Raw genomic sequence first — 25,139 nt, forward strand, 5'->3', positions numbered from 1 at the left:
GACTCTAAGGATATTATATATATATACACAAAATCACAATTTCAAAATTCCCTCACATTTAAGTTTTTTTTCCATGAATAGGCAAATCTTGGTTGTATTTATTCAATCATGACTTGACTTTATCGTACGAAATGGCCTCCATTTAGTCTAATATTTAAGTAAAGGTCCCATTTAGTCAACTGAATAAAACTCAGAACAGTTTATTCCAAACGTCTCCTCTTCACGTCTATACCTGAAGAAACTAACCCTGAGAAGATCCATATTTTCCTACACCAAAGTTAAAGGTGACCTTCCCCAGTGCTGACTGTAGCCTTGTATTCTGATTTCATTATCTAAACTTGGAATATAACGATCTCCAGCAATATGATGGCTGGGAATTCAGATACTGATACAGCATTTTAGATGCATACTAATTTCCCTGCAGAATAATAAAATCACATTACACAGAGATCGACTGCAGCACAGCTTTATGCCTAACTCGATTAAAAAAATAAGCTAGCCAATTTAAAGCTATAAATTATATGTAGCTAATATGAAATGGACTCAAATTTAAGTTAATTTGAATTTTGAGAAAGTAACATGAATCTCAACTCGTAACAAGGAGAAAGAAGGGGATAAAAGAAAATGCTGAGATGGTGTACTTTGCATTACGTTTGTCAGCAGGTGTGTTCGAGAAAGGCAAATGAAGTAGGTGGTGTTCTTTGCTTCAGGTCCACAGAAACAACAACATCCTCAATATTCACAGCTAATCTGTCAACGTGGTTCTCACACGGCTCTCATGTAGCATGTCATGCAGAGAAAGAACAAGGTGCAGAGCAATTTTTTTTTTATCATCGGCACGGTGATGGAGGCGGGGCCAGAGATGCTGTGCCCATTTCCATAAACCTCAATCACATCAAAAGGTGCAAAAAACATTGTGATATACAGTTTGAAAATTATTCTTTCATCCCTGGTTTGTAAGCAATTTCAGCTAAATTTGTTAGGAAGTAACAAGAAAGGGGTCTTCAACATTTTTCAAGCCAAAGACCCCTTTAGTGGAGAGAGATGCAGTAGTTTGTTATAGTATGTATGCAACAGGTTACATTTTACACCTAGTCTATAATAATTTGCATGTATTTATGTACATTACTCTTTGAAACAAACAAAAAAAAGTATGAGTATCAATGCTGCATTTATTGCCTAGAAATACAAATTATTTTAATTTAGAATTCCACAATATTACTGTTTTCTATCAAGGCTACATTTTGAAATGTAACTTATTCCTGTGATGGCAAAGCTCAATTTTCAGCAGGTTTTCATGTGACATGATCCTTAAGAAATCAATCTAATCTAACCAATCTATATTTTCTGATGAGCTTACATTGTAGGTTTCCAGCTTCGCTCGGTTCCGGAAGACAAAAGTGTTGAAGTTTGCATGCTGAAAGATCTCATCGAATGCAGGTTCGTTCTGTAAAAGCAAGGCAAGACAATAACATAAGAGGATTACAAACACCACATTGAAAAAGAAAACTCCATGTGAGATTGAATCAACCTCTTGGAGTAAGATCCTTGGGCTTAAAAGCCTATTTCATAAACACACCACAGAAAGAACTCCAATTCCAATTCAATGCCGCTTCTCAAAACGTCTTTGTAATACGCTGGCCAATCCTTGAGGCCATACTTATGTAGCGCACGGATGGAAAGCATAGAAAAAAGAATGAGTGAGAAGCAGACTGGAAGAAGGAACTCACGGAGTCCTTGAGTTGGCCGAGATAACCTGCATTTTGGCCCAGGAGGGTCTCGGCACAGTCCTGAAAGCAAGTCACCCATTGGTTGTCTCCAAAATCAGCAATGTTGGCCTGCCAGAATGAAATGACAATTCATAAAAAAGCACAAAACAATCCCTTCACTCCTAGTTGGCTAGAAGTCACGTCCAAAGGATACAAGCTAGACTGAATTTTAAAATTTGGTTTGGAAAAATTGGGGAAAATTTGGTTTGGAAAAACTTGGGAAAAAATGAGGCCATGCACATCAAATCCAGTGTTAAAGACAGTGATGTGCTCTGTAGATGGGATGAAAAACAAGAGAAATGGACATTTCTACATGTCTGGATGCTGGAGCCAAATGGAGTTGTAAGTTTCTATTTTTACAACATTTTTGGCTGCCGACCAGCAGCAAGATTTATTTGCCCATTTCTATCCTGTCCTGGAATTCCAGATGCAGATTTAAATACAAAAAGGGACAATTAACAAACCAGTCTGAGCTGATAACCTGCAAAACAGAGAGTGGCCTCAGATGAACGATGCTTTTAGAGCAAGAAAACAGCAACTAAAACTGTTACCAAGTCATTTCAGAAATGACTATTTTCAGAAAGCATAAATGGGGATGGCAGAGATATTTATTTTAGGACAACCAGAAAATACTGACTGGAGGAGTTTGATGTGTTATTTCAGAAGGGGCAGGAGAGCCAAGGGCAAGTCCCTTACCGAGAGCATGAGACGATATTTGAAGTCAGGGAACTCTTTGTCGCATTTCTCACAGCGGTACATGCCATTCTGCTGGTCCACCACCTTCTTGTTGCAGTCTTTACTAGGACAGGCCTGATATAAGCAGTTCTCTTTACGGATGTAGACTATGGTGGCGATGCAAGAGAAATAATCAGCCTGGGAAGAGAAGAAATAACATTTTATACAAGGAGACATTAGTACTGTTTCTGCAAAATAAACCTGATTCTATTAAACACAGTAGCAGTTTATTACTATTTTACACAACAATAAAGATGGTGTTGTTGTCTCCAAACATTTGACTGATACTGTACATCCTAACTACCACTTCTATGGTATAAAATCCCTGAAGTTATTAGATTGTAGCTGCAGAACTTATATAACATGATATATAGAGTTTAAAAATACAACCTGCCTGCAAAATGGGCCAAGCAGAAAAGGCAAAACAAAAAACTTGCCTATATTAATTTAAAAGTAGTATATGCAAAACGAATATGCATAAACATTAAAAGGGCTTCTGAAAGGGGCTGAAGGCAGAAGGGAAACAGCAGCCGTAGAGCACCTGGAGGGGAGGTCAAAGGCTCTGTGCTAAATGTATGCAGAAGAGACAATGGGAAGACAGGAAGTGCACAGCCAGTGGGGCTGGAGATGAAAAGGGAGACAGCGATACTAGGAATTATTTTGTGCAGTTGGCACTTCCTGCTAAGACGGTACTCTCTGGTATTGCTATGACTTTTCTGAAAGCCTTAGAGGCACAGATATCATGTTTTGCTTTCTGAATCATATCAAATAAACCATTATATAACATAACAGCATAAAGAGTTTTTTTGTTAATTGTTTTTGCATGTTAAATATCTGTATTTTTTTTTAAAATCTAAACAGCACTGATAACAGGGTTGAATGGATAAGCTTGAACAAACTTAATGCGAGAAAAGAAAAAAAGGGTCAAACAAGTCACAAATACATTTACAAAGCAACATTTAGTCCTAAACATTCCAAAACAGACTGATAGCTTAAATACTATTTTTACCAGTGTTCTGAAAATGCACTTTCAGGTCCTATGTCCCCTTTTTATGAAAAAATACCTCAACTAGAAGGAAGAGGGGGTTCAGACAGAAGAATTGCATGTTTGAGGGTGAGAAGAGAAAGGAGGTAAAAATAAAAAAAAAAGTCTTGAAGAGTCAGCTAAGAGCACATTATTGTTTTACACACATCACACATCAAGAAATAAGATGGAGGACAGACAGAGGAGATTGCGGATTACAAGGTGAAAAAGGGGTCAGTGGCTGGACATGAGCATGACTGCTCTTCACAAGGCTCTGGAGAAACACGTTAAACCAAATTTTTCCCTCACAAGCACACGTTTACCCTGGTGATAATGGTGCTGATGAAAGTACTAAGATTCTTTTGCAATGACCTACAATGGGTTTAAGAAACTCGCACTCCTCAGAAACTCAGGGCCTTATTCATATTTCTGCTGTAAAACCGCTCTTTAATGAAATGCAAAAAAGGGCACTTTGCCTTTCTGAAGACTGAGAATTCAGCTCGCAGTGGATTTATCATCTCTCTTTGGACCATAATCTATACAGAGCCTCTAGCAAAGTCTTAACCCCATATTTTCTAAGGAAATGGGATATGAAAACAACAACAAATGGCAAAAACGTGTTACCACTGTAATTGATTTCTCTTCTAACAGGTTTACTGCTGACCACCCAGTTGTTTCGCTTTGAGAATTTGACCCCAATTAACTTCTCGAAGGGCTGGAATTGATATTCCGTGTCATTTCAAATAAATAAAAAGCCTCCCGGGAAATGTGAACGACAAAGGCAGAAAGCAGACAGAAAAAAGGCTTGCTATTCAATAAGTGAAATATCCCCGTAAATTATGGTCATTTCACTTAGTGACAAAAAAAAACCCTCTAAACATTTCCACTTCTCTAAAATACAATAATTAATCCAGTAAATATCTATGTAATTATTGTCACATTTGTTTGGTAGATGAATGGGTCCTGCAGAGCAGTATATTTTTCTAGTTACCAATCAATATGGCTGACATTTTCAATTTTTTTCAAGAGAGTCAGAGTAAAGTCACTTATTTCATTCATATTTTTTTTTTTTTTTTTTTTAGCACAGACAGATAAAATGCAGATGCTGAAGTACCATTCACTCAATCAAACCTGAATGATTTAATGATTTAAGCTTTTCATACCAGATAAGAATTTTTAAAACATTATTTTTAAAAAGATTTCCAAAAGCACAATTCCTTATTGATTAGATCCGTTTAAAATTGATAATAATAAAAAAAGAATAAGATTTCTACATTAACTACAGAAATATCCCTTACATGTCCAAGCCTAGAAAACAATATTAAAATTCCCTTCCAATAAATTTGACAGGACATTTAAATCCTGGTAAAATGGGACAGAAAACTAGGACACAAACATTTTTTGCGAGGAGCGTTGCTAATTAAATACAACTGGCTTTGAGCTTTTAGCAGCCTAACCTTGTGTCCCATTAGAGCAGATAGGATGACATCAGTGTGAGGGCATGAGTACATTTCATCAGAGAATAAACTCTGATGGGGTTAACATTCTTGCCAGTTGTCCATAGAGTACCCCTAACACATCAGTCAGACTTTTTTCCCAATTTAACACCACCAATGCACTACTTCAGTAGCATTCTGGACAATAACTCAATAACTCGGAGACAGCTTATTCATCAATGTACATGATCAGCTGAAGACAAAGTCTGGGTTGTTAAGCCCCAACCAGACTGTGAGATTCCATTTCATTCTACATACTTCCTCTATTATAATATCTTTCATGCTGCGATTTTGGTTAGCAACCACACTTGACTGATGATGCAGTGTTCAACAGCAGTATCACGCAACACCCAGTGTCTAAATCACATTCTTCAGAAATGTATAATACAGAGAAGAAAATAAAGTCTTGTTTTCTCTCTGCTTTAATAACTGATTTCTAACTTATGTGAAAACATTCCTCCCATATTTCACATACTCATTTGTTATTGTGGCATCATTCTGTAGCCCCTCTCTTTTTCATTTATTGTGCTACACCTGGTAAGCTTGTCATTTCTCTCTTTTTCTGGGACATTTAGCTTTCATTTTGTCTTTGATATTATCCCCAAAAATAACCATGCTTTAATAAATCCTCTTTAACCAAACAAGAAAAGTAAATAAATTAAATGTACTATTTAAAAAGTACAATTACATTACTATAACAAACAATAAGGTAAGCATTAACATAATTATAACAATATGGCAATTTAATTTAGAAATACTTGAAGGCCACATGCCATACTCTGTTCATATTTAAATTATTTTGCTATGGTATTGAAATTGTCATCTTTAATTGCAAATTAATATAATCTAATCTCTGGTACTGGTTTTAACCATTAAAACACTGGCATCATGACAACCCTACTCCTACATATACGCCAGAAAATCCAAAAATAGACAGCAGACAAGGTCAGATTTATTATGCAGCATATCTGCAGTATAATCTCTTAATTATTAGGCTTAGTAAATGGAGTCCTGCTAATCTCCATTCTCTATCTCCAGTGCTGAATGTGAGTAATGTTTAAGCACACACCTTGGGAAGATGGGAAGGGCATTACATAGAGTGATTAATGAGCAGAGAGAAAAGTAACAGTGTAGCTAAATGACTGCATGCCTGTGTCTTTTGTTTCAGAACACGTGTCACGCAGGACCGACTTATTACAGCTAATCAGATGAACAGACAATGACAACCCCTAATAAAGTGATGCTCTACAAGACAATGAATTCCTAAAAAGAGTAGTATTTATGGCTTATTTTCATCATCAGTTCATCATTCACTGCTGCAGTTTCACCATATGTACAGAAGTTTGCCATTTTCTACAATCTTATAAGCACTTTTAATGTGTGAATGTGCGCAGTCAAGTGTTTTAGTTTTCTAATGTTAGAAACTCTGCTATTCTAGATAGAGCCAATTTAGAAAATTGTCTTTTTAGACAAGAAATGTGTGGATGACATACTTTGTCTCCATGTCCCAAGTGCTCATTCTTGACTTCCGCCAGGGTCTTCCAGTTTGTGTTTGCACCACCACCACCAGGTCCTCTCAACTCCGTCATCGACTGTCCATCCATAGCATGTCCTTCCTTATCATACCTGTTAACAAATACACAAAAAATTGTCAGCCTCTAATGCTGTCAATCATCAAAGAATAAATCAGTCAGACATCTGTTCATCTCTACATGCAAGGTAATAGCTCATCTGTTCAGGCAGATAAGTAGCTGATATCGTAACTAGATCTACAGAGACAGAGAGCTAGAGAAAAACAGCAGCAGTGGCCACAGAGACGCTGGGGGCTACTTGTGAAACGAATCAACAGTGTAGGAATGGTTCAGGGAGATGGGGTCAGAGCTGCAATGGTGAAATCAGAAACCCATTTTCACTCACGCTCCGGAGTGGCTGGGAAGACAGAGTTTGGAGAGAGAGAATAAAAAAAACAACAAAGCTCATTTAGGATGAAGCAGTGTGTCTGAGGAATCGATACCGCATGATAATCTTGAGACCGTAGGCCTGGTTACCAGAGGGGTAGGATGGGGTGGATCGGTAAATACAAGGGTTCAGGGCTCGTTCTGGGTGGCACGACTAATTGAAAATATCCAAGTTAAGACAAGCTTGTGGCCCTGGCTGCTTGTACTGTTTGCCACGTGAAAAATGGGTTTAATTCTAAAGCATGGTTTCTACCTTAGTTTTCAGCTGCTTTACTGTATCACCGTACTTGCGTACTTCCCAAAATAACTTCCTAAATATAATACTAGTTGTGCGTTAAAAAAAGGTTTAGCCTACTTCTGATTAAAACATTATTTTTTTGTCCCCAGCATACTTCAGTGAAAATTGGATTATTCAGAAAAGGCAAGCGCTATCATACGACAGTGACAGGAACTGATACTACGCTTGAATAAAGCAAGAAACTAATTGTGAACCTTGTGAATGAGTCATAAAAAAAAAACAATGCCGCAGAATAAAACAACTGCTTCACATGGCCAAGACTTGATGGTGTGAGGTAATTGGCTGACTAAGCCTGAATGTATGGATGACGGCCGGTGCCATTGAGGAAGGCAGAATGAACACCAGAGGAGCAAATTGGAAATGGCATGTGCTTTAGAGCAGTGGAGTGACAGGCTGGCGCTCAGTGCAGTGTGCCTGAACTGAGCAGAGCAGACAACAAGAGGAAAGCAGCGAGATTGAGCACTGAACGGACTGCCACATGTCAGAGGACAAGAAATACTTGTGACAGGAATAGTAAGAGGCAAGAAAATTAAGAGCCTATGAAGAGATGTTATTAATAAGTCTTGGTTGAGTGCCTTTTCTCTGTAGCTTTGAAAAATGATTGCGTTTTTAAAAAATGATGTGTCAATATACTATATTTAAACAAAGTGTCATTATGGTATAACTAGGTCCTTAAACTAAGAGATGTAGATCGTTAAAGGGTAAGTTCACCCCAAAATAAAAATTCTGTCATTTCTCACCCTCATGTCATTCCAAACTGGTTAAACCACTGATGACACATGGACTATTTTATCGATGTCCATTACTACCTTTCTGGTCCTTGACCATGGTAATTCACTTGCGGTCTATGGAGAGACAGAAAACTCCCAGATTTCCAAAATTATTTTAATTTGTGTTCCGAAGATGAACAACGGCTTTACGGGTTTGGAATGACACGGGGGCAAGTAATTAATGACAGGATTTTCATTTTTTTGTGAACTATCCCTTTTAACTCGCTGATTAGAACCAACATTAATATACAATGCATGTCATAAATATGTATAATTTAGCCAAAAATAAAAATGTTATTTATTCACATCCATGTCTTTACAAAATAATATCCTTCTGTGTAGCAATATATGTTAGGCAGCTATTCAATCTTTTTATATATATATATATATAAGTGCTGGGCAACGATTAAATATTTTAATCGCGATTAATCGCATTATTTTCTGCGATTAATCACGATTAATCGCAGCATGCGCAAAATTCAATAATGAAATCAAAAGTAGTGTATGTGTAATTTTATTCTTTCAAAATTCTGCTGTATGAATAAAAGTGCAATAAAATGTTGTTTGTCAAATCTTTAAACAAAATAAAGTGCTTTTTTACAGCAGTTAAAAGTTAGTAGCAGTTAACATTTCTTGTAAATCTTAACTTAAACATTAATGTAATCAAATTAAATATAACATTAACATATAAATAAAACATTAAAACATTAATGTTTTATTAAATAAAACATTAAAGTTTTGTTTAGTTTGTAAAAAAAAAAAAAAAAAAAAAAAATTGTCCAGAACCTGGATCATAACATTTTAACTGGCCCCTTCCGAGCAACAACATCAATCTCCTTTAAGAGACTAAGAATCTCAGTCCAAAAAAAAAAAAAAAAATCTTTCAGTGATGCAGGTTGAGTGGACAAAATTAACTTCATTTATCCATTGTTCCAACTTTACATTTACTTACTCATCTGCACCTAGCCAGTTGCTAAGACACACAAGGTTCACATTTTCAGATGATAAAGAGAGACATTTTGCTGAAACATGCGCTAAACATTTTATTCATGTTGCACAGCAGTGGGGCATTTCAAATAAAGTCAGCACACTTAGCACAGATAGTGCAAGAAATATGATCGCTGCTGCAAGACATCTGCCATTTGAACACGTCCCCTGCGTCGCGCACAGTCTCCAGCGTTCTGTCATAGTATCTCTGCATAACAGCGCGTTTCACAACGTCCTGGCCAAATGCAGAAAGGTTGTGGGCCATTTTAAGCACAGTGCAGCGAGTGCTGCAGAATTAGAACAAAAACAAATTGAACTTGGACAAAAGAAGGAGTCGCTTATACAAGACATTCCAACCAGATGGAATTCGACTCTGGACATGATTTTCTGTTTTGCGCGCTAACTCATCCCAAGCAGCCAGTAGCCTACTGATAAACATCCCACCCCTCCTGTGACCCATGGTTTGTGTTGTATTCCCTTGTTTTATTACAGTCTAGCTATGTGTATTGAAACGCAGTGAGTAACGGACTTTCAAAATAAAAAGTACGTTAACGCGCGATAAACTAATTGTCGGCGTTAATTAATTAATGCGTTAACGCGATAAAAACGCGTTAACTTGCCCAGCCCTAATATATATATATATATATATATATATATATATATATAATTAAGTCTTTTAAAGCCATATGATGCATTTAAGAAACACAATGAAACGGAGTCTTAATTGACAGATTTCTTCTCTACTGCTGTAACTCTGTGGTCAGTTACATTTCAGGAACTGATTACAGACAAAAAAAACTTCATGAGTTAAAAGTTCAGAGTGGTATAGCATAAAAGTCATATTTTAAATTGAAAACGTGATATTTAAGTTATCATTATAAAACTACTTAAGTTTCAGTTTGTTTCTCACACAATGCTACAGTATGGCTTCAGAAAACCTAGAAAATAAACACACCAGTCTAACAGAGTGCTTTCATAGAGCTTGGCAGTATAAATCCTCTTCTGTTATATGGAAAGCTTAGACATTCTGCCTAAGATCTCCTTTTGTGTTTCACAGAAGAAAACAACACTGGGCTGGAATGATATGGGGGTGAGTAAACAATAACATTTTCATTTTTGGGTCAACAATTCCTTTGACTTGGAAACAGCATGGCAGCAAATGTTCTCTTGAAGCTCACTGTAAAGTACTGTAAAGTGTTCCCCAAGGGGAACTCTGCTCATGTGTGAGCCAAGTGGATAGCCCCCCAAAAAATATATTTAAACAAAACAGAGTCACTGAAACAAGTGACCCTTGTTTAATGTCTCAAATTGAGTTTGATGGAGACATCTAGCGTAAGTACAGGGAGTGCAAGCACAGACAGACTCCTGGGTGTGTGTTGCTTTATTCCACATCATGGTTTGAAGGGTCTGACAGATGGGGTGGAGGCAGGAGAGGTTCCACTGCCTCGGAGAAGACGGTCCAAAATGAGCCAGTCAAAGTAATTGGCAACCTATAAGTAAGAGTGGATCGGCGAACGAGAAAGAATGATAATGAACCGGGCGAGAGTGGAAGGGTGAGAAAGAAAGATGGAAGGCGTGTCTGATTGAGTATGCGGTCCACTCTGCAGGAGTGGTCTTAATCTCTGACGCCATCTATTGGACAAAAGAAGACTTGCATCAAAACGCTGAGATCTATTATCTAGTATCAGGGGCGTCGGAGTGGGGGTAAAACCAGTACTGATTACCAGGGCCCCAAAGGAAGAGAGGGCCCTTGAAAAGTCTGGAATATATATTTTCAAGGGGGGATCTTGTGCAGCGCCCCTGTCTAGTATTAAGGGTTAGTTCATATACTTTATACAAACTTGGGCCCAATAAGTAAACTGACTGCTACACTAAAAACAACCGAAGCAACTACCTGTCAATTAAATATTTTTGAACTAAGCATTAAAAGAACATATTTAAATGCCCATGCCTTCCTTGGCTCAGACAACACAAATGTAAAATTCCATGATATGCCAAGGTTCTTAAATTACACAAAATTGGAGAAACATGCATTAAATATTCCTTCAATACCTGCACTATAAAAGAAATACAACACTCACATTATCAACACTAAATGACACAAAGTCAGAAATACTGACAGTAAAGCAGCACAGTGATGACAACTCCCTATACTGAGTAGGGATGTTCATTTCAGTTCATTTTTCCTAACAGACACTCGTTAACCTATTATTAACAAACAACATTTTTAATTAAAACTGAATTAAATTAGAAAGGATAAGTTTCTCTGTGACCCATTAAAAATAATATTTGTTTTAGATGCGCAAAAAGCACCCAACAACAGAACATGAGGATTCACATGCATCACATCATGCAACTGAAGCTCTTCTGCGAAAAACATAAGCTAGGCTATACAAAGCCTAAATATAACAAATAAATAGGCCTTTATAAGAAATATATTTTAACTTCATAAATTAAGAAAATGAACGAATAACACCATTTCGGTTTATTTTTGTACTGCGCAAAAGGAAACCAGATGACAGAAAGTGGCATCCTATTTTTCTTTCGTCTTATTTTATGCACAAAGAATTGTTTTTATTGTGAATGTACACAAATAAAAGCAAACCGTTTTCAATTCCGATTCTCTTTATGACTAAAAGGAGTAGTTGCTTCCACTATTAGAAGGAAAAAATTCAAGTTACTCTGGCGTCGCATGAGCGCATGTTAAACTTTGCTACCTTGACATGCAGCCTGTTCATTATCATGATAAAATAGTCAGTCAAACATATGAAAAAAAAAAAAAGTAAATATGTAGTAAAATGCGTTATCCCCGTACAGCCGTTGTGTAAAACATTATGTTTTTGCGTGGATATTGGAACGTGAGTGAAGGCTACATAAGTAATAATTTGGCATTCAAATACATTGCGAATACGGAAACATTTGATTGCGTGTCGAATGACCAACCCAACGTTGGTTTCGGTTTCATTTTACCCTAAATTAATTCATTTTTGCTTGTTTATATTGCTATAACTTGTTAAAGCCCTATTTTTAATTCTTGTTCTTTTCTAAATAGTTAATTGAAAGGATTAATTGTGGAGTGAGGGCAACCAAAATAGCCTAGCTATGTTTACAGTGATTATTTTAATGTGTAAACATTTCTAGTTGGCATTAAGCCTATTTTTGAATTAAATAAAATATGTGACTTATTTTACGCAACTTATGTTTTTTTTTTATATAGTGCATTTTAATTATGCAGCAAACCTTACATTTTTTTTTATAAAATTATTGAAAATAAATGACTTTTTCAACTGTTTAACTGATGTATTAGTCGGTCAAAATTCTTAGCGGTCAGTTAAAATGAACATCCCTAATACTGAGCTCTGGACCGTGAGAACGAAGGATCCTTAATCAATGTGATTAATTGGACTAACTTTAAAATGGCAGACAAAGTGTGTGCCCCAACATGTTCAACTCCACGAGGAACAGACTTCAAGGTTTAATCCTACATCTTAACAGATCAAATATGCACATTGTCATTTAAGTGAACATAGTACTGTATTCACACTTTTGACATATCATTTAAAGAATTTTCAAGTATATCAGGATATGCAACTGAATAAGTTTTTTTTTTTAAGCAAAAATATTTATATGACAGATGGTTTGAGTAGAGGGGCTGATAAACGAGTGCTTATTGACGATCAAAAAACTTCAGAGACAAATTGCTTAGTCAAAAGCTCTTCCTTTGTATAAAGTATCAAACAGAAGCAGCATCTGGATTATATAAAATAAATGTTTTTCAAAAGAATATTTGAAGAGTTTGGTTCAAAAATTTCTATAAATCCATTTTGATTAATTGGAGTAAAAATGTTTTCTTTACCAAGAAAGGCAAGATGAAAGGTTATAGTAACATTCAAAATCTGGATTTTAATTTTAAAATATTTAATAAAATGTTTTTTTTTCCCCAAAATGCAATAAATCCATTGAATCAACATGAAATGTTCATATTGAAACATGGTTATTCCACATGACACCTTCTGAACTTGGTCAATACTATACTATTATAGTAAAAATACATTCATCAGCCATCGCTCCCAAAATAAATTCAATGAGTCGTCTTGTTTGCTATAAATTAGGGATGTCAACGATAAATCGATGATCGATTAATTGTCGATAAGAGATGCAATCGATTAAGGCTATCGATGGTCGGTTAACCGATTCAATGTTGGGCTGCGTGCGGCTCATGCGCACTCAACACGTGCGAGCGGCTGTGAGTGACGGTGACGATATATAAAAGCATCATCATTCATTCACAATGTACAAATTAAGCTTTTAATGTGATTTAAACTTTAAAGTACATTAAAATAGAAACAACATAAAAGTTCTTCAACATTAAATGCAATAGAAATGTAGTTACTAATCATTTCATCAGATAACTGTTTTATATCGTGCGCTTTGCAGGGCTGCGGGACACAGTGACAGGACAGGTAGTCTATTCATTCCTACAACTTGTTAATTCATTCCTACGAATTATTAATGTGGCAATTGTCCATGTTTCATTAATTTTGTTCCCTAAATAACCCATGATTTAAGTGAAATAAGGGAACAAATTAATAAATCGAACGAATTCTTAATTCATGAAATCTTTAATTTCCCTTCCCATGTTTACCACAGTAAGAGATGCGAAAACAGTTATTAAAAGCGAAAGATAATAAAATAAACCTGGGAAATTAGAGGGTTAGACTATGAAGATTTAGGAAAAGAAACAATGCCTAAATATACTGAATTTGTGGAAATTCGTGACCAACCGGCAAACCAGAACAAAGCCGCGTAAATGAAGACTATGGGGTCCAAATGCATGGTCGCGATGTAACATTTTCCAGTTAACCTATTATTCCTCTAATAAACAAAGCTTTTATACCACACTTGTCATAATCAGATCTTATCATTTCTAAATAAATAATTGCTGGATTCAAAACAGCGATTAATAGGCGCTGTGACCAACACATTCCTGGAGCATTCAGTTTAAATAGACCGTAGTATACCGGTCCACTCTGCTGTTATGCCAAGGACGTTTTTGCTCATATGAAGAGGATCATCTTTTCCGTCTATATGCGAATGCGTCTTAAGTACAAGCCTAGTTTACATTATTAATAATAGTTTAACATTCAAATACATTGCGAATATGGAAACATTTCGATTTGTGCCGAATGAGACATGAGCAATAACCTCCAAATAAATCTAGCCAAATCCGCGCTCGCTCATCCTCGACTGCACGCAGGCACTGTCACGATCTAATGCGCTGTATGCCGGATTTTTAAAAATCTGACATTTTCTAGGACAGAATCCAGCAGGGATGGAGTGTGTTTGTTTTGGTGCAGCAGCGCCGATGTAGTTCACTTAATGTGCAGCGCAGTCACACGCGCTCCACATTTCGGATAATTTTATACAATAATGTCAGTTGAAAACATCGCAATTGTGCTTTAAAATACAACAACGAGCACCACAAAACCATTTAAAGAGGCGCGTTCAGCGTTCTCCGTGCGGGATTGGAAACTGTCAACAAAGTAAAATTACCTCAAAAGTATGGCGCGCTCTCTTCATTTTATCAAATGATCATAATCGCATCTATTCATTTTATAATCCTGCTACTAGCATTTTATTCAGACTAAAACCTCTTTAATTCAAGTGAGAAAGCGTTTTGTGTGTGTGTGTGGCTTTTGCACATCCTGTCATACCGCTGACTGCGTGCCTGCAATAGACGCATTTTGCAGTATTATGGTTAACGATTAATCGATTAATTGATCGTTAATTTAAACGACGATCGATCATGGAAATAATCGAAATTTGACATCCCTACTATAAATTAATTACAGCAAAACAAAATTTCATCATGAACAAGAACATCACATTCGACCACAGAAAATGATATTTCCCTTACAACTTCCAAAAGTGCATTCATCTTTTCCATTTTATATTCATTTAGTAAAGTAATAGTTTGTTTATCCACAAGTGGCCGTAAAACATTAATAATACCATTTATGGACTTTAAAAAAGCACTTTGATCTACAACATTATTTTTAACCACTTTTTTTCAGAAAAATGGATTGCTACAACAGCAGTAAAATAAAGTTACAACTTGAAGAGGTCTCAGAAGTAGAAAACTGGCACAGTGTGTCAAGTGGCTGAATGAGTATCCTCATGCTGCAGACCTCAACAACACCTCTAGGTTCAACTTCAAAACAGCGCTTACTGCAGCTCTACTAATTGAAGGGCACCTATCAATTCCACAGTGGCCCGCTGGACCTTCAGAACGCTGGCCAAGAGGCCATGCACTGCGTATTGGCCCATGATTTGAAAGCTCATTATCTCTGGCTCTCCAAGTGAGCAGAGGACAGACGTGAGTCCAGAGACTAAGTGGTTGAACTTACCTACGACTGGATCAGCAAAACTGAAGTTTTGAAACATCGCTGACAAAGAGCATTTTTAGCCCCTCAAAATGCAAGGAAATATGCCGGTCCAAGCCCTATGTACAGCCATGCATAGAAACCAGATGCTTTGAGCTGGCACTCTGGGACTATAAAGAAAGCTGCTGTGACTATCACTTCCTCTCCACTACCTCACCCCACTGTGCTCAGTCACATTCCACTACCCTCATTATGTAAATGAAGACTTCAGATCCCCCCAAAATAATTACCCTCTCAAACTTGCAGACTTGAGGCTGGTGAAACGGAGATTTTAATCGCTTGTCAAAATGTGCAAAAAAAAAAAAAAAAGTGTATTTCAACTCTGTTATGCACAGCTTTCATATTATTTCCCTTCAAGGCTGGGGGTCTATGTTACTGGGAGGTAAATAAATGGAGCACACAGAGAGGAATTGATTGAAACCTGCAGGGAAAATGAAGAGAGACACTCGTGGATGGCTTCGGCCAAGTGGGCTGCTAGGTGGTGAGTATGGATTGTTAACAGGTAGGGAGGAAGGATTAGTCAGAGTGGCACTGTAACAAACAGGGTTTAGTGAGGTTGAAGGCTGAGCAAGACTTCATGAGTAGCACATGAACCATTTAAAAGGATAGTACACTCAAATTAAAATGGTCATTTACTCATCCTCATTTCATTCCAATTAAACCTGTATGATTTTATTAAAATTTAAAGAACGCTGGGGTTGAAACAACAGTAGAAAAACAAACACACATCAAAATGCCTTTTCAAAAAACAATTGAATGCCATTCAGTAAATGCAATTATGTAGTTATGCATGCAGTTATGTGTGTACATCACTTTATAGTCTAATACATAAACAATTAAAGAAATATTCCAAGTGAATTTGGCAAAAAAAGAAAATGTAAACAATTATTAAACTGGACAGAAGTGAAATATATGTTCTATTGGCATGTGGAACTGCTCCACAATTAAATTTTTATATGAATAGCCTATATAAAGTTTTAGTGGTGCACCTCAGTACTCAGTACTATTATTTTCTTATGAAATAGTAGAAAATTTAGTTTATAATGCAAAATGTATGTACTATGATGATGATTCCTGTTCAGCTAACAAATTCATATAATACTCTACTGCAATGGGAAAATGCATTATTAAACACTTTGCAACTGAAAGCGTACAATGACTGTTGTTTTCTCAAATAATCGCAAGCTGCTGATTATGTAATAACTAGAGCCCGACCGATATGGATTTTTGGGGGCCGATGCCGATGCCGATATTAACTGGAAAAGAGACGATTTATAAGCCGATATTTTGATTTTGAAAATAAACTGGATATTAGACCCATTTCCTATAAACTGCACTTACACAACATTCAATAGCAAAATATCTGCCTGTTCTATGTATGTGGGCTGTATAAACCATTTTCCAGAAGGGATGTAAAAAAAAAAAAAAAAAGCCTTAGATTACAGTCTCAATGACTAAACAATTGCACATCAAAAGTATATATTTTTTAATGATCAAAAAACAGTCTGGTTTTAAACATTTAACACTTTTACTTTCTTCCAGTTGAAGCTGGTTTTAACAGTCTGTGTGTGTAATGTAAATAAATTATAATACTAAAGTTAAAGTATTTGCAGAAGTAGTCCCACACTTTGCTGCTACAGCATTCACCTTTTTCAGCCATCTGTAGGGCAGAAAGAGAGACAGAGAAAGAATAAGCATGTGTATTAATAATATCACCATGTATCATTACTCGTGTCATCATTAGAATTATAATAATAATAAACAGGGATCTCCTACATAGGCAAAAATGAGAAAAATATACATATATATTTTTTTATTTGTCAAGCAATAGGTATTACCTACTTATATTTAACTATATTATTTCAACATTTCCCTGTTATGTCTGTAAAGCTGCTTTGAAACGATATGTAAAAAAAAAAAAAAAAAGCGCTTGTTCAGCTCACATTTAGTTACATGTCCCCTCTGGTTTAATCATTTCTGACGCACCTACTGTAGTTACTGTAACTACACTATATTTGCTCTCACAGACACATTCACAACGGACCCGTATATATTCTCCTCTTCTCTTTGTGCAGTCTGAATCAAAACATCGTTATGCGCTGGCGAACGTAAAGTTAGCCTAATGTTACCGGAAGATTACGGAATCAATTCGAAGTTGAATGGTTAACGTTAGTGCCATGAACACACCGCTGTCAATTTTGAGAAGAACCACCTTCAAACAAGTTAATAGCAAGCATTTAAGGGGCCTGCTAAAAATGAAGCTATATTAGCGTTAGAGTAACGTAACCAGCCTGAATTCACCAAATTGTGCTCTGGACCTGAGGGTAGCCTCTTCTTCCTTGCTTCTCTCTTAATTCTCATCAACAGGACTAGCGCTATCGCTCGCTTCTTACAACGGGACAGATACATGTTTGCTGCTGACCGAAAGGAGGAACAACAGACTATGAAAGAGCTCCCGCTAAAAGTTTTTAAAACTCCGCCAACGCCATAGCGCAGCCGCAAATCGCGTTGTATCTGAAGGGCAACGCTAAACCCAGCGGGCAAGCACCGTGCATACCCCGTCCTGTGTGAAAGGCCCATTACGCGGTCATTATGTGGGAAACGCACCGCAATAGAATAAGAATAAGTTAAATGCTAACGTTATAGTTTGACCTCTTATTAACGTTCGCGCTCTTCCACTGATAAACATGGTATTAGCTTTGTGGCTAATCTTATATAGCAATGCATTAGCGGCTCTAAGTGATGTTGCAGAATATTTAGAAGTGATGATAGGACCGTTAGCTAGAATTACCACACCGTTTTTATATACATTGTATGAACTAAATCTACAATCATTTCACATGAGGAACGACAGACTCACCTGGGTGGCTGATCGCTTTCTTCTGTGGTGAATTTCTGTAGTGAATCTCTGGAGTTGCAGACCGCCCTCTGGTGGGCAAACTATGCAACACTCATAACATGAGTGAAGCATGAGACTCCGTTTCTCATGTTCCATCGGCCGTTATAAACGCCGATGCCGATTTAAATGCAATTAGCTCATATCGGCCGATAATATCGGCCGGCCGATATATCGGTCGGGCTCTAGTAATAACTGTGACAGGTCTATCCAAGATATTTTAAGCTTCATAATTATGCATTTGGCAGTCCCAACACACCTAAATTGGCAAGGCGGCAGAAGAAAACATTAAATGAGTCATAACAGTTTTTCAATTCCTTCAGTAGCCAAAAAGAATCTATGAGGATTAAGACAGCACACGTCTGTGCTCTAGAAACACCGGCAGTAATCATATACTAAGCTCAGCTACCTTGTATGCAAGTATTCAGAACAGCACCATCTCTCAAGGCATTCAGTGCCATCATTTCCCCATCTTCCTTGTTTCATATCCCCAGAGCAGAAATAAACATTTCTGTTCTGAAAGGAACCAGGTCACACGAGTCCACTAAGGGAAACTAAACATCTTGGCAGGGGATTAGCCATAATTTGCATTTCTATATCAGCCTGAATGCAAAGCCCACCAGAGCACCGCTGATAGAGCTAATCTTGATATCAAAGGCATGAGCATGCTCACCCTCTCGGAGTTCTAGAGTGTGCATTTTAGTGTCTACTCTCTGCTCATCCCAATTCTCACAAGTGGAGAAATAAAAACAGGAGCGCATCAGAACGCATCTGTTTCATCTAGGACAAACACTTAACAACAGATGCAGCGTATTGTCTCTGAAACCGAGAGAAAAAATCACTCACCATCCCCGCAGTTTGTATGCCTCGGGAATGTCAGGGTTGATCATGACGGTGCTGCTGTAGAGAGTAGAGAGAGAACGCCCACCAAAGTCAGACAATCTTGCTCCCTTAATGGCCAAGATAGGCTGCCCACTGCCATCAAATGTCTCTGCCTAAAGAGTGAGGGAGGGAAAGAGAAATAGCCAAGCACTGAACAATTGCACATACTACTCCAACAGTGTGACATTTTTCTTGCAAGCACTAGTGCAAAGGATCTAAGTATTTTCCATCTAATTGTTCTTTTATGCATTTGGTCTTTTGTGTCAAATCCAGATTAGATAAGAATGGCTGACATGCCACACAGAAGCAGACATCTGGCAGCTGTAATGGGAGAGGGATGTTTCTCCCAGTGCTGGACAAAAACATCATCTGGTACAAGATCAGAATGTTTGCATGATGAATCCAATCAACCGTGATACACAAATGTTTGGAGTCCATAATTTCTTTTTATATTTTCTTTTACAAGAAGTATTAAGAAACTAATACTTTTATTCAGAAAGCTTGCATAAAATTGATTAAAATTAACAGCAAAGACATTTGTTACAAAAGATTTCCATTTTAAAAAGCACTGTTCTTTTGAACTTGTTGTTTAACAAAGGAAGAGAAAAAAGTACAGTTGTTCTGCCTAAAAATGTAAACAGAAAAAGCATTGGATGATTTCTAATGTGAAACTTCTTGATCCACAAAAAATAACAATACTCTTAAGTTTTATTACAATTATGACAATATGGACTAATTTTACAATATCAATTTATTTTGAACTGGATCATATAAAATGAAAAAAGATTGATGTAATCAGTTACGTACCTCACTACCCCACATGGTGAGCTGGATGATTCTGCCGGACATGTCCATCAGTTGGATGTTCCTCTTCGAAACCTCACGACTGTTCTTGGTCATGATGCGCGTCACATCCTCTGTGTTTTTACACACTGCAATCACATCTGCAAACACACATGCCGGGCAGGTTTACAACACTGCTACTCCCCCCAATTTACCAACAGTAAATAGGTTTGGGATGACTACCCTATACCACTCATCCAGAATGTAATTCCACAACACCCATCAATGCTCCATTACAGCGCACCATCTTAATCCGCTCATATCAGACGGCGTTATGAATCATTTAGCTGCCATTAGGAGCGTTTCACAAATCACTGCCAGCACCTGACTCAAATCTCGGATAAGAAATACGCTTGCTGCACCTCGGCGTGCTCCGACTGCCATTACCATAATTACAGGCATGCTTATTGACTCTTCATTCTACCAGTGACAGCATCTTTCTCCTCTGTTTCTGCTAGAACCCGACAGGGACACAAAGTCAATCTGCACCACAGGCCATTACTGTCATAAGCATTATTAATATTGCATTCATCATCAATGTTATAATTACCTCAACCTCCTGGGTCTCAACACATTTGTTACACAGAGCCGTGCCACTGTCTCCATCGCAGTTAATTATTAAAATGCTGGTTACTGATGATGCCAATTGTACAGAACAGGGAATACGCTCACCTACGATGGCGTCTTTCTCCCGGGACTCCAGGTCACCAATGGGAACAAAGTCACACTGCACCATGGGTACATCATGGCTGTCCTCGCAAGGGGTGATGGTTGTCTCACCATTTAAAGTCATCTCATAGTCATTCTTAAGCGTAGAGAACTGTTTGTTGGCAATTTTCAGGGTGCCTTTTGAGATGTAGTAGACCTGAGGACAAGAGAGATTAATCAGGTTATGATATCAACACATTCTAAGAATTTGTGTAGCCCTCCTTACACACCATATTAGACGAGAACATTAGTAGACCTTACCTTTCCCTGTTCGATGAGCGAGTAGAATTTGTCCACCTCGTTATTAAATCCAGTTGCTCTGATCTCCCCCTATAATAAACAAAAAGAAAGAAGTTACTACCCTTTCTAGTTTCTAATCTGATCACTGCTAATGAATGCTTACACTTTCATCCACAAGCTCCATGGAGAAGAGCTTCCCATCCCCTCTGGAGTTACTCCATGTGCGGATGGCACTCTTGTTGGTGACTCTGGCTCTAACAGTCCATCTGAAAAAAACAACACACTCTTATTAATTATGACCACAGAGTGTGTTATGTGACATGCAACAGTCAACTGGACTGGAAAGAGAAATATTCAGGGATGTGAGATTTAGACTGACTTTGACTGGTATGGATTGAGGCTGGCGATGGGAACGACTTTAGAGCTGCCTCCAGGAGTGTTGGGGGCAGCCATGGGCTTTTTCCCAAAGCTCTGAGCAGAAGGTCTGTTCATTGAACCTAATGAGGCTAGAAGAGAAAACCACACATCACTGTAAAGAACTATAATAAGGTAGACATCGTCACTGACACCTAGAGCACATTTCGAAATAATGACTGACTGTAATGCCACAACACTTCTGAAACAATCTTATGTGACAATCCTGAAAGTGTGAATTAAAACGGCTGTCGAATACAGCTTGTGAATCTACACTGACGTTAAAACTTCAAAGAAGATTAGACTCTGTGCTCAAAATACATAATTAAAACATCTTTAAATGCTTTTGGATAACAAAAAGGGGTATCTGCATTTTAAAAAGAATGAAATTAAGACTTTCTAATCGAAGCAGATCATGATTTTTCACACCAACTAACACAAGGTGGCCACGTGTTTCCACTACAAAACTATATTTATATACTCCATAGTGAAGTAATATTATATCCCTCCTCAACAAATCACATGGTTTTACATTCACTATATACCGCACAGGACAAGTTACACATTTAAGTTTAATACTTTTGAGTCAGATCGAATCCCTGACAAGTGCAAGTAACCGTCTATTATTAGTCATGATATTAATAGTCATTCACATGCACGTTAACTAAAGGAACTGCACACCAGCTGCAATATGATTCCTACCTTCTACCGCTCTTCTACTTCAAGTTTGAAACATTTCCAGCAAATAGTAAAGTGGAGAAAAAAGTTGTTTGATTTAATAACTCATTTATCAGTTCACCTAAAAGCCGTTGGTCCATGGTTAGTTTTCAAATCAGTCGCCATAGTTACAATCAGCTTTTCATTTAAGGCTTATGGTCTTACATTTTTTCAGAAATTTTATTTGTCAGCACTTTAAAAAGCATCTCGAATATGTCTCAGATTTTCAACTAATATATTTTAATTATTTTAGTAATCATGTAATGTTTATAATCTAAAATGCAATCAGTTCACAATTCAGAATGTCATAATATAACTACTGCATTTCAGCTCAGGAACATGTCTTTATAACTAATATGTACATATTTAAGATTTGTACGCACATCTATAATAAAAACGGAAAACATTTTTGTTTATAAACATTTTTGTTTATTTCCATACCATCACTTCCATTCTTAGGCTGAACTGGACGTACAGGAGCCGGAGCTGCATTCTGTTGCGGGTTTGACTGGCCTGTGGCACAAATATTTGATAAAACTGGATAAATGTATTTACATACCTCTAGACAAGGTGACTAAAATAGTAGAACCTCAATGCTAACAACAAAATGTAAAATGTTTTAATATGAGCATAACTAATGTAAGTTTTCATAAAATTTGACATTTGAAAGGTACTCTCACCCTCCACATAAGGAGTCGGGTCTCCAATTTTTCCTGCCATCTGGTCAGCAGACTTAATCACGTCCATGTCCAGTATAACTACCACACGTCTGTGTACAACATCAAACACCAAAACTTGATAATACGCATTAATACACATGTGCTATTGTTAAAAGGTTTGAGGTCAGTAGAATTTTTTTAATAAATCAATACATTAATTCAGTAAGGATGCATTAAACTGATCCAAAGCGACAGCAGATACATTTATAATTTACTAAGATATACATATATATATAATGAAGTTTTCTATTTAACAAAAACACTGTTCTTTCAAATTTCCTATTCGGCAAAAAAATCATGGAGAAAAAAAATATTAAAATGTTATGTGTTTTCATCATCGATAGTTCACAATTCTTCTTGAGCACCAAATCATTATATTAAAATTATTTCTGAAGGATCATGTAACACCAAAGCCTGCAGTAGTTGGCTACTGAAAATTCAGCTTTGCAAACACAATAAATTAAAATTTAGAAAACAACGGAAAAAAAGTCATTTTAAATTTCAATAATTATTTTCAATAATATTAATGATTACTGTATTTTCTTAATTTTTAAATAATTGTGGAATTGGTAAATATAAGATGCTTATATATATATATATATATATATATATATATATATAAATAAAATAAAAACACTACATAAAGCAGAACCACGAAATCACACAAACATCCTAACAGCAACTGAGTTAACTGTTAACTGAGACTAATGCTTACCGTCCGTCTTTGAGAACATTAGTGACGCTTCTTTTCAGCATACACACACAGTTAGAGGCCACCTGGTTTTGCTCAGCCATGGGATTGAGCTGTGTGGAGAGCATGAATGCTGGATGCAAGGGGGAAAATAGAAAACACTTAAAAATGAAAAATACATTGTGCCAAGTTTTTTGCATTTTTATAGAATAGCTGGGGTTTGCATCCCACTGATGAGAAAACATTAGATCATAATGGCTAATGACCATACACATCACTCACTCCTGACTTTAAAGAAACTCCTTGTCCGAATTATCCCACCACCAGCTTTCAAAGACATAAGCACCTAACATAGACATTTATGTGTGTACCTAACAAAAATTTTGCAGAAAAATATACGGCTTTGGGGGTGATCCATAAAGTTCCACATCTGAACTAAAGTAACAGCTGTTTTGCAAAACAATTTAACAGAACAAGTCCAAAACAACATCGTGAGCATTAAAATTACACTTGATTTAAAGGACAGACACATCAAACTAAATTGATCAAAAACGAAAAAAGAAAAAAAAAACGAATCCAACTTACAGGACATGGTGTGTAGCCCATCACTCATCATGAGACGGAACCGGGACAGGCCATTTCCCCCATCAATCTTACGAATGTTCTGGAAAGGATATTCAACAGAATAAAGTTGACTAGCTTATAAATAAAAGCCTGTTTCTTTAACCAAACAAAGAAACAGAAGCAAAGAGAACGAGCAAGTTAACTAAATATTAAATAGATACAAAAATTATATGTTTAATAAAAAAATGAGAAACAAAACAGTCAGATACTCCTAAAAGTTTCCTTTTACGCCTACTGAAATATTACAAATATAGTAAGTTACAATATAAATGGAACATTACTATTTTATTTCCCTGAGAAATCATGAAATCTGATTATGGCATTAATGTCTCAATATCCTCTTTGACATCACTATTTTATAAAAACGTGGTAACAAAATAATCTGATTCATTTGTAAACAATGTGAAAGTAATCTGACAGTTACCACACACTGCAGAACAGGGCTGCTGACTTCAATTCCTTTTGTCAGGGACTGAAAAGAAAAAGAAAAACACCATCAATTTTTTTTTCAAACATTATCATATAAATCAAAGTATGAATATTATTACATTCAGATATTTGCGTTATTTCACCCACACTCAAAACAGACGAAAAAAAAGACGACTTAGTCACATGAACAATCTGCCATCTACAAAGACTCTGACTCTGACTTCTTATACAGTTCAAATCAGTGGATGGGTGTTAATTATAGCTAACGTTACAATGAGTTCACTCTGAACGGACTACAACATTTGCATTTGTACTACGATGTATTAGCAAGTAAAATTGTATTAAATCCATTTAACTTAGTCACAGTTAAATCATGCAATCATGGAAAATGCTATGATACATTAAAACCAATGATTTGATTTCACTGTCATAAAGTTAGTGCGGATGAAAAACTTGTTGGCTAACTTAGCAAGCTTATGTTTGTAAAACATTGAAA

General features: G+C 36.7%; 1 protein-coding gene across 3 annotated transcripts in view; it reads right to left on the bottom strand.

Annotated features, from left to right (window-relative positions):
- Window positions 1-24,719, bottom strand: part of LOC113079870 (replication protein A 70 kDa DNA-binding subunit-like) — a 36,801-nt gene extending 12,082 nt beyond the window's left edge. For 2 of the 3 annotated variants that reach the window (XR_003281770.1, XM_026252091.1), the window contains exons 1-15: window positions 24,639-24,719; window positions 24,176-24,254; window positions 23,615-23,723; window positions 22,861-22,949; window positions 22,622-22,693; window positions 21,429-21,555; window positions 21,213-21,315; window positions 21,071-21,139; window positions 20,774-20,966; window positions 20,066-20,202; window positions 19,223-19,371; window positions 6,518-6,650; window positions 2,466-2,642; window positions 1,731-1,838; window positions 1,361-1,447 (exon numbers count right to left, since the gene is read on the bottom strand). Coding sequence is in view for 2 of the 3 variants with exons in the window: in XM_026252091.1 (XP_026107876.1) it covers window positions 1,361-1,447; window positions 1,731-1,838; window positions 2,466-2,642; window positions 6,518-6,650; window positions 19,223-19,371; window positions 20,066-20,202; window positions 20,774-20,966; window positions 21,071-21,139; window positions 21,213-21,315; window positions 21,429-21,555; window positions 22,622-22,693; window positions 22,861-22,949; window positions 23,615-23,723; window positions 24,176-24,206 (1,584 nt within the window). In the remaining variant the exon portion in view is untranslated. Of the gene's footprint in view, window positions 1-1,360; window positions 1,448-1,730; window positions 1,839-2,465; window positions 2,643-6,517; window positions 6,651-19,222; window positions 19,372-20,065; window positions 20,203-20,773; window positions 20,967-21,070; window positions 21,140-21,212; window positions 21,316-21,428; window positions 21,556-22,165; window positions 22,249-22,621; window positions 22,694-22,860; window positions 22,950-23,614; window positions 23,724-24,175; window positions 24,255-24,638 lie in introns of those variants that run through there. The other variant, XM_026252093.1, reaches the window with a different exon arrangement.
- Window positions 24,720-25,139: the final 420 nt, after the last annotated feature.

The sequence above is a fragment of the Carassius auratus genome, unplaced genomic scaffold, assembly GCF_003368295.1.
Source record: "Carassius auratus strain Wakin unplaced genomic scaffold, ASM336829v1 scaf_tig00029621, whole genome shotgun sequence".
NCBI lineage: Eukaryota > Metazoa > Chordata > Actinopteri > Cypriniformes > Cyprinidae > Carassius > Carassius auratus.